The 10,422-nt window shown below is 62.0% G+C and overlaps 1 protein-coding gene across 1 annotated transcript in view; it reads left to right on the forward strand.

Moving 5' to 3' along the window:
* WDR27 (WD repeat domain 27) overlaps nucleotides 1-7,803 on the forward strand; it is a 61,415-nt gene extending 53,612 nt beyond the window's left edge. The window contains exon 27 of the mRNA XM_054595192.1: nucleotides 7,753-7,803. Within this exon, the coding sequence (XP_054451167.1) occupies nucleotides 7,753-7,803 (51 nt within the window). The remainder of the gene's footprint in view (nucleotides 1-7,752) is intronic.
* The last annotated feature ends 2,619 nt before the right edge of the window (nucleotides 7,804-10,422 follow it).

A 10,422-nucleotide genomic window follows, 5' to 3' on the forward strand; every position in this document is an offset into this window, starting at 1 on the left:
ACAAAGGCCTGGGAAGACTGAACAGCAAGGAGCGTCATGCCGCCTGCTCGGTGTCCTAGCAACAGAGTGGAAAGCGTCGATGGCCGCCATTTACATGCTGCCGCTTTGCACGCGTGCTGAGTCACAGCGCCCACCTGTCCTTTCCCTCTGTCCTCCGCCATCTGTTGGGTTTCGGACACGTTGTAAAGTTTTACCCCGTTGCTCTCTACCTGGCATGTGGTGATCTGTCACTGGCGTTGGGAACCAGCATCCATCCCGTGTATCAGGGAGCCTTTCTTCGCAGTGGCACAGGCTCTGCTTGCCACACCAGCGGGGACGCGGAGCGGGCAGCCTGGCTTTCCACCTCATGGCTTGTGGCTGGAACCGCCCATCCACTGGATGGACACAAGTTTAAGATGATAGGGATCGAGTGTGTTATGGCTGGAGTGTAATTGAGAATTGGTGTTTCATATAATGTGGCTCTGGGAACAGTGGGCAGGCCCAGGAAATTACAGCAGACATTAAAAATGTGAACAAGCCACATGTGCTGAGAAGTCCTCAAAGTGTGAAGGGAACACATCTGAGCCTGTCTTCTCCCTGTCAAACCCTCTCATCTGCCCAAGAAAAGGAGCAAGTAGCAAAGCAGTGGGTGATGGGCAAGGCAGGAGGGTGTGTCTCGGGAGCCCCGAGGGAGGCCCCGTCCTGAGCCAGCCCATTCGCATTCCTCCCCAGCACTGTGTGTGCCGCGTGGGGGAGGGCTGGCCCTCTGTCACCCATGAGACCCTGCGACCCGTGGGAGTCAGTCCACTCTCAGATGGCTTCACAGCTTTGGTCTGAATTTATGTTTTTCCACGATGAGGTGACAGCTGGCTGGACAGACAGGAGCCCCCTTCAAAGCCACTGTGTGTGGCCCGTGCTCAGCCGTCTGCCCTGCTGCGCCTGCACTGCGCGGGGGCACGTGGTGGGGGCTGCAGACTTCAGACCAGTGGGGCAGCCCAGGCTCAGCCCCGCGTTCCGAGGGAGCTGGGACGTGCGGCGACAATGCGCCGGGGTCACTGATGAGGCCGCGCTGGGTGAGATGGTGTTTGGGGAGCACATGCCCAAAGGGGGCTTTCTGTGTTACTTACAGAAGAAATAACTGAAGGTTTTACCTGCATCATGTCATTCTACTGCCTCTCCAGGGATGAGCAGGGTGAGGACCCCACAGATGTTTGTAAATATGTGACCCCTGCATGGTGGTGGGCAGTTGAGGTAGATGGGGTGACGGTCCCCATCACCTGACTTAGGACAGACGGCTTTGCTGCGTCCAAGTGGCCCAGGGACGCAAGGTCCTCAGGAGGGAGTTTGGGGCGTCAAGGGGGAGGCGTGCTGTCCGTCGTCTTGGAGCTGGAGGAGGGGCCTCGGGCCCAGGACGGAGGCCAGTCCAACGTGGTGGCAGCCTCGCCGGCCCCATGGCCGCAGTGCGGCGAGACCTGCTCGGGGCGCTCACCGGCAGGGTTGGGAAGCGAGAAATCGGCGTTTTGAGCCATTCAGTCTGTGACCACCTGCCGTGGTGGCAGGAGGAAGCAGGCGCAGAGCCTGCGCCCAGGAGAGCTGCATAATAGACCGGCTCCCCTCCAGGATGCGGCACGCGCCCTTCTCCGGCAGGGCTGTCACAGAGACAGATGCCACCGGAGGCGTGCGGGTTCTTGTCCACTGTCTGTCTCCTCGCCTTGCACAGCCAGGACCTCTGGGGGCAACCACTGCTGCAGGGAGGTTGCGTAGCTCTAGGCGGGCACACCCAGCAGCAGCCTGCCTCCTTGGGCGCCCACCCCCGAGCTCTCCGGGCACAGCGGGATGAGGGCGGCCGCAGGTGCGGTGGGGGAACCACTGGGCAGGCGGGTCCTTCCATTTCAGGCGGACGCCACTGCGGGAGCCCGGAGCCTGAGCCTACTTGGCCTGGCGACCCCGCTCACCTGCCACACTTCCCAACAGCGAGCACCACGCGTCGCAGCGCGCCTCACTGCTGCTGTGCGTTTGTCCCACACCCCACGGCGTCGGGAGTGCAGAGCGGCCCATTCAGGGGTTGCCGGCTCCAGTCACGACTGAGGACACAGGGAGGACACAGTCACCGGATTCTGGCGGAGTCCCGTGCTCCGCATCCCTCCTCTGCCCCCCCCCCCCACGGAACGTTCCAGGGGGACACATCCTGGGTCGGTCAGCCTGAGTCACGCGGGACGTCCACCCCAACAGCAAGGCCGCGGGGACGGAGCGTGTGACGCTGAGTTACTGGAAGCCTGGTGGGGAGAAGCCAGAGAACAACCACAAAACGTTTCCACATGTTGGATCAGCAACTTTAAATGAAGTGGAAATATTTATCCTGGATTAGGGAGCTTTGAGGAGTAATGAAATTACAGAATGTAAGTGTTCGGAGCACTCAGCCTTGGCTGCTCACCGGGGCGTCTGGAGGGAGCTCCAGCCCCCTGCTTGGTTGGCTCAGGGGCTCTGGGCCAGCTGTGCGGTGGGGGGCCGTCCTGGGCCTGCCTTTGAGGGGGGCCGTGGCTTGGGGGGGGGCACTGAGCTCCGACAAGGCGTGTAGCTGTTGTCAGGACCTTGCTCTCCTGAAACCTGGGGCCCAGGGGGTTGTCCAGCTGATGCGGGACATGGCAGCGTGTGCTGCCTCTTGGCCTCCTTGGCCACAAAATGAATATTTTCTAATAGGAACCAGTTTCAGGCTTTTACTCCAAAGTAAACCTTTGATTCTCTGCCTTTGTCAGCGTGTCACCCACAGAGGGTCTGGGCTGCAGCAGGGGCTCCACGCAGCCCAGCCCTGGGTCCAGCTCGGACACCCACACCGGAGGGGGGCGCGGCCCGGAGCCTCTGCCTGCCCATGGGCGTCGGGGCTGCAGGGGACAGCTCTCGCCCTGCGGGCCTCAGGCTGCAGCCGCTCCCGTGAGCCAGTGTCCGGCCTGCAGCACAGGGGCCGCTGCCTGTGTGGTCAGCAGCGCTGCGGGGTCACTGGCACAAGGCGTAGCCGGGGGCCAGTACGGGCTCGCTCCTCAGTCGGCTGCTTCTTCTGTGGCTCAGTCAAATCGCTAAAGGTCAGCAGTAACGTCACAGGAAAGAGCTGGCAAGCGACAGACCTGGGCCCCAAGGGTCCTGGGAGGTAGACAGTCAGCGTCTAGCCAGGCACCGCCTGCAGCAGCTTCGGGTCAGCTGGCGTGGGTCCGTGGAGCTGCAGGCGTGTGCCGCTGCCTCTGCTGTCTGCTCACAGGTTCGGATGTCGCGCTCTGGGAGATGAGGTATCTGTCAGCCCCCGGTTGACATGTATGTTCTGTGCCACTGCAGTGAGCCCTTGTGGATTTTGCAGCCCCACCACGCATGCTTGGGGGGGGCGGGCAGGAGGGCTGGCCCTCGGGCGTTCCAGGTCGTGTCACCCCCGAGCCATGTTTCCCCTGCGCGTGCTCCAAGCAGGGCTTCTCTGTGGGCGTGATGGGTGTGCGTGGCTCAGGCCTGCCGTGCACAAAAGTTGCAGCCTCCCCAGGCCCCTCTGAGTTGCTGCTGCCTCTGAAGCCACATGGCCTATGGGAAGCTGTGGAGGAGTCGATGAAGGGAAACGCAGCAGTAACATGGGCCTTGAGATGCCTCCTATTCAGCGGTGTCCCCTTGGCTTCCAGACCGGACCGACCACAGGCGCCGCGCCTCGGGCCGCCTCTGGGCCGGGGTGGGGGCCTCGTTCCAGCGCCAGCTGTGGCGCCGCTTTGCTGGCGACCTCCCGACCCCTAGGGCTTCACGCTCACGGGGCTCTGCCCTCCGCCAGGCGCCCCATGCGGGAACCTGTCCCCAGGGCCATGGCCACCATGGCAGGTGGGGGGCGTGAGGTCAGATCTGGAGGCACGTGGTGCCCAGGCCCCGGGGAGCTGGACAGTGCCCGCCCTCGGCCGCCTGGCCCGTGCTGGAACGCTCCCGTCCTGTGCTGTGCGCGCCTGCCCAGCCCGGCGGCGGCTTTCCTTGTTCACCTCACGGGACCAGAGGTGCCCGTCTGGCTCTCTCTGACGGAGGGTGACAGTTATTTCTTGAGAGAGGTGGCTGTCGGGGTGCGCCGGACCCTGCTCTCCGGGGTGGCCGGTCAGCAGCCTTTGCCCTCAGACCTGTGCTCGGATGCAGTGCCGCGTCTCTCCCCGCTTTACGGGTGTGCACGTCAAGGCAGGTGAGGCCGGGGACGGCGCGGAGCCAATGCAGCGGGGCGGTACCGGGGCCCCGTGCTGCGCAGCCTCCTGCCGCCCCCACGCTGGGGCCACGGGGTGCGTGACGGGTTCTGGACAGTCATCAACGGGGAGAAAACGGCTGTGGAACTGCTGAGACCTGCCGCTCGGAAGGCCCACCCCGTGGGAGAAGCCCTGGGCAAGTCTCTGGGAACGTTTGGCCTCCTGGCCGCTGAGCCGTCAGCTTGCAGGCGAGGGGGTTGGGGGCTGCAGGCGCACTCTGGGGTTTCTGGCCCAGGGTAAACAGGAGGCCGATGTTCTCTGGAGCCTCACTACCCGTAGAAATGGAAGCCACGCAGTCCACAAGTGGTGGTTCTCTTCTCCTGGAACCACCACGTCAATGCTGGACTCGGTCATCCAACCTCCCCCTCACGTTTCTACCCTTTCAGCTTGCGGGGCCCTGGTGACGTTCACACCTGCCCCCAGGGCACCCAGGCTCTTCAGCTGCTGCTCAGCAGCTCTTGACCTAACGACTGAATTCGTCTGTGTGATGACTCCTCCTCTAGTTTCACTTTCTTCTCATTCTTCTGGCTCCTCAGTGCAATGCCTCATTCTGTGTTCCATTTTTAACCGTTGCAGCACCTCTTTGCAGGCGGTGTGCGATGGCCCTGTGACCTGAGCCTCATCCCGCCAGGGGCTCTGGGGGCAGCGCCAGCTGAGCCCACGTTTCTCGTCCTTCGTTACTGGACTTGCACCCCCTTGTATTCGCCTGGCTTGATTTAAGACGCAGACTCTCCTGTGGGACTTCGGGGTCATCTCCGGACCTTGGGCTGAGATGCCCGTGTCTTCTCAGGCACCGGCATCAAGCGCAGGAGTCCCCGCTTCTCTGCAGGGCCCTCGGGCCCACGGCTCTCCTCACAAGCCGCGGACTGGGTGTCGTCGTGTGCCCTGCCCTCTGTAAGAACGGGAACCGGCAGCCCAGTGGCCCGGCCTCAGCTCCCGGCTCCTCTCCCGTGTTTTCCCGCCTGCGTGACCATCTGCACTGACAAGCCTTGCAGCCACCAGTGGGCCATCAGTCTCCGCGTGTGACTGCCAGGAGCTCACCTTTGGCCGCCGTGGCCTCGAGCATCCCTGCTTCAGGGGGAATGGAACAGTCACTGTGATGGGCAGCCTTGCTTTATTTTAGGAAAGTGGTCACCTCTGTCCCCACAGCTGATCTGTCAGTCACACGCCCTCCTGGGGAGCAGCCGCCCATACGGCCATATGTCAGGCGCCTGAGCTCTTTGCCCACCTGGACCAGAGTCTGAACTGAAACGGAGGGATCCGTGGCCAGTGTGGAAACAGTGCGGCCCGAGTGCTCTACAGGTGGTTTTCTTCTATTTTATTTATTTATTTTTTGCTGCTTTTGTTTTTCCTGACTGTGGACTGGAGAATTAGCACCACGTGGTTTCTAAAGAGAAAGGGTACGGGCGTCCCGGGCACCGAGCCACGTTGCTGGGCCCCCAGGCCCATGTTTGCTCTTCAGCCCCTCGTACGTGCTGGTGACCGTGCGACAAAGTGCCAGTCTGCTCAGCCCTCCCCGGAGCGTGGGTCCTGTGGGTCTTGCGGCGCCGCCTCTGCTCTCCCTGCAGAGCGTCCCCGAGCGTCCCCTTCCCCCGTGCCAGCCTCACTGGTCCCCTGGCCCCAAAGGCCTTGTTTCACACGCCTGTTTTTCTGAAAAGCCTCTCTCAAACCTCTGCCCCGACTTCCTGTGGCCCGCTGCCCATGCCACTGCGGTCGCCCATCCCCCACCTCGGCTTTGTCCGTGGTCTCAGGCACCTGGGGACGAGCGGCGTGTGCTCCGTGGTTGCTGAAGCACTGATGTTGGCTGTCGGGGTCCTGGGCAGACTCTCACGGGGATCGTGTGCACGGGGGCCAATGCGTTTACCCTCGACTTAGTTGATTTTCCCATTTCTTCACGGTACCCAAGTTTGGAAACAGTCCCCGGCACCCGACTGCTTGTCTTGTGTTAAGACCCGCTCTGAGGAGGGCGCTGACTGGTTCCTGGCGCTGCAGGCAGCAGGTCTGTGGCGGGTTTCGCAGGCCAGGAGACGCGGCTCGGGAGGACCTGGCTCCCCACCGCCAGGCATCGGTACCACCTCGGGGGGAATCCAAGCAAAGGCTCCTCAGTGTGAACGTGATAGGCCAGCAGGCATCACATCACCCGGGGACGCGCCGCCGACGGGCGCTGCCTGGCTCCAGCGTGAAACCTGGCTTTGTTTCTTTCAGCCTTTTCTTTGAGAGCAGAACTCAGCCCTCCTCCCCCAACAGTGTCCATTCTGCAGCGTGCAGTGGCTGTCACGCTGCCCTCAGGCGGTGGGGCTGTGACTTTCTCTGAAACCGCACACGTCCAGTTCATCTGCACACGCTTGTCGCACTTGGTTCCATCACGGCTCCCGGCTGGCGGAGCGCTTCCTGGCCGCCTGGCTCCGCCAGGGCATGTGCCAGCCCCCCCCCCGTGGGTACTGCCGCCCCTTTGTTGGCAGGACTCACCCACACGGAGGTGGGGGGGCCAGGCGTCCCCTGACTCCCAGCGTCGCACACCAAGCCCAGGGTGGAGCCGAGCTGGGCCTCGGCACCTGCGTGCATGGCGCCCCTTCGGAAACGCGGAGGGGTTTAAACACGACCGAGCGATAAAAGTTCTAGATGATTCTCTGCAGCTGCTTCTAGTGTGGGATGCCTAGGTCCATGTCTGCATCTGCCTTTCTGCATCCACGTGTGTCTGCCTGTGTCTCGTCTCTGGGTTCATCTGTCTTTGTGTCTGTATCGGCTCTGATGCCGCTGTATCACTGCTAGCATAGGAGCTAGGCAGCCAGAACCCCTGTTAGACTTGGTGGCGGGCTGGGACCCATCTGTTCAGCCTTGTCAAGGACAGAGCTCTGTAACCGCCACGCCTGGCATGGCTAGCGTCCTGCGTGGGCCACCTCCCGGGAACAACCCTGGCTCTGGGCCCCTCGGCCCCGGGCACAGTCACACCTCGAGCATGTTGCTTCTTGTGCGCTGGATTCTGTCAGCGCTGAGCACTGTGTCTTGGCTGAGGTCAGAGGCTCCCTGGAGTTGGATGCCCACAGCTCCAAGGAAATGCAGGCCGGGGAGGCCAGGCAGCGTCTCCGCCCCATCCTCCATCGGGCCCTAACCCCGGTATTGCAGCTCCATGCGCACTAGGGCCCTGGCAGAGTTCGCTGGTCCCGAGCTTGGTCCTCTCCTCCTGGAGCTGGAGCGCTGGCAGGGGACTGGAAGCCTGCCCTGCCCTGCAGGCCCAGGAGGGGCTGGGAGGGTGGAAGGCCGCCTGCAGCTGGTGAGAGATGGGCCTGCCGGGGGCGGGCCTCGGGCCCCAGGGGCCCTGGAGCTGGCCAGGAGCCCTCTGCCGGGACTGGTGCTGGAGCTCCCAGGGGCGGGGTGCAGTTTGGGGCAGGTGAGGCTGTGCCTCGGCGCTCGGCTCGGTGCCCAGGAGCAGCTGACAGGGGTCTGACAGATAGCTGCTCTGCCGACCAGTCCCCCAGAGGCGGAGGGCGGCCAAGGGCTCACCCCGCATTTGTCTCTGCCACAGCTCGCCACGGCCACCCTGGATGGCAAGCTCCAGCTGTTCGCAGCCGAGTGACTGCCGGCCCAGCTGCAGCCAGGCCCACTGACGCAAGGAGGCCAGGCCTCGGACAGCACTCGGGGGCCCGCCTGGGGCCTGCGAGGCCCCTGCCACAGCCCTTCTGCGTGGGAGGCGGTGAACTGAGGGTGCTCGTCAATAGAAGTGACTGGTGCTCACCGCACAGCCTGGATGTGGCAGTGAGGCCTCTCCCTGGGGTGGGGATGGGCCCGGCTGACGTGGGGCTTCGCTCGGTGAGCCGGCCTCTGCCTGCAGGCAAACCCTGGTGCAGTGCCGGCCAGACCAGCGAGGCAGGGCTGGTGGCGCCTCAGACGCCCAGCTGCCTCAGGAACCTGCTCTGCACATCTCTGCCTCTGAAGGTCCCAAACCAAGTCTTTCCAGGGTCCCCAAAGAGCCCAGAGGCTTCCACAGCCATTCCAGGTCCCGTGTCCAACCTGGGAGCTGCTGTGTTAGGGCTTCTGAGGGGAGACCTGGTGCCACCCATTCCACCTGGGAAACCGGGGGGTGGGGCTTCTGCTGCCCCGAGTCCCGGGAGGCAGCCAGCAGACTCTCCCCGCTGAGGCTCGGGTTCCTGGGTTTCTCATTGGCGTCTTCACACATTGACCTGAATTGTACGTGTTTTCTCGCAAAGTGTTTCAGAAACAAAACTTAGAAATTCTCACTCATTTTCATTTCTCTTAAGATTTACAGTTATCCAAATGTTTTTACCCATTTATTTCATGGTAATTTTGTTAAATTTATTTAAAACAAGTTAAAAATAGGTAAATAAAACAAGTTTTAGGGCCAACAAGCCCATAGACTCTTACTTAGTATCCTTAACTTCAGTCACATCATTTAATTTTTACTTTGAAATGGATCTCTTAATTGTGGTAAAATACATGTCACGTGACCACCATCTCAGTCATTTTCAAGTGTGCGGTTCGGTGCCCGTGACTCTGTCCGCGCCTCGTACAGTTGCCACTGTCAGCCCAGGGCATCCTCATCCTCCAGCACCGACACTGTCCCCCAACACTCTCCCGCCCCCCCGCCCACAGTCCTGACCCCCCAGAGGCTCCCCTGCTCTGTCCCGGGACTGCACGTGACTGCACGGGCGCTGTTCGTCCGCGACGGCACGGCATCCGCAGGGCTCGTCGTGTCGGGGCAGGAGCAGGGCTTCCTCTCCACGGCCAGCCCGCACTCCCTCACACGGACCTGCCGCACCGGCCTCCGCGTGCTGCTCGCTGTGGCCACTCGGGGACGCTGCTGCCACGAGCCAGGCCCAGCAGCCTCTGCGTCAGCCTGTGTCCCCCTTGTCGTGCGCGGGCCCTGTGAGGCATCGCCACGCACCCTGCCGGCGCTCCTCCTAACTTCCGAGGAGCCTCCACAGCGTGCCCCATCCACTGCGGCCACACTGTTCACACGTCGCCAGCAGTGCACACGTCTACTGTTTATACTACGCCGGCTTCGTGGCCGCTCTCTTGTTACTTGTCAGTGCCTGTCTGTATTGTCTTTATGTTTTTATTTTTCTAAAAATTTATTTTTAAAAGTGTATTTTACTTTTATGTTGCTTTTATTTTTATATACATTTTCTCCAAAGTAAATCACAATTATGTTAATTATGATTTTAAGAAAAAAAAATTTAGTTAATGTAAATAATAGTATCATAGAAACACACACTTCATGAAAACGATGTTAGCTAAGCAGTGTCTTTAAAAGCCCCGCATGCATGAGTTCTGCGGAGCTTTATCGGGGGAAAGGCAGGACAAACGAATTTGGAGAAGCTGCTGAGGTGCAGGAAAGCCTGTCAAGTCTGCCCCCGAGGAGTGGGTGGGAAAGTGGGGGGGGGGGGGGAGGAGGCACGGGCCGCGGCCGATGGGGCACAGGGCACGCCTGCTGCGGGGTGAGGAGGACAGGCATACCCTGAGGGTGGAGGAAGCGGAGGCCGAGGTGTTGCTGGCGCTGGGTCTGCGTGCGAGGGAGCTGCTGCACGGGGTTCCGGGACCGTCGTCCACCCAGGCAGAGGCGCTGAGCTGGGACGTGCGCGTGGCCACAAGCTGGTGGTCCTCCGGGTGCGGGGGAATTGGGCGGGACAGGCGATGGTCAGGAAGCAGGGGTGACCATGGGAGATGGCACGCCCCGGTCCCCAGGGGGGGCCAGAGTGACAGAGGGCGCCCATGGTGACTGTAAGAAGCTCCAGGGTGCATCTGAAGAGGCTGGGGGGGCAGGGCAGCTGGGGGTGTTGGGGGAAATAGGCCGGGTGGGCCTGGGGGGTTGTGGGAAGACACTGTGCAACCATAACCAGGGACTTCCAAACGACTTTAGAGTCGGTACCAGCAGGTTGACCAGGCATCTTCCTGGTGCCCCGTGAGGGTTGTGCGAGGCGGATGGAGTCCAGTTCCCAGGCCGCGGGCCCGAGGCTCATCACTGTTTCCCTGGCAGCCCTGCATCGCGCCGGCCACCTGCAGCGGCCGGACAACTGGGGATGGAGCGTGCTCCTCGGGTCCGGCTTGGACGGGAACGAGGAGAGACCCCGCTCCGTGTAGCCGGCCAAGGCTGGGTGACGAGATGGCGACCAGGGTCTCCCCTGGTGTGGGAATGGGAATCACAGTGCCTCATTCTGTGCGGCATCTGTCATGGGTT

The sequence above is a fragment of the Pteronotus mesoamericanus genome, unplaced genomic scaffold (assembly GCF_021234165.1).
Source record: "Pteronotus mesoamericanus isolate MK-2021 breed Mesoamerican mustached bat unplaced genomic scaffold, CSHL_Meso_final contig_134, whole genome shotgun sequence".
In the NCBI taxonomy this organism is placed as follows: domain Eukaryota; kingdom Metazoa; phylum Chordata; class Mammalia; order Chiroptera; family Mormoopidae; genus Pteronotus; species Pteronotus mesoamericanus.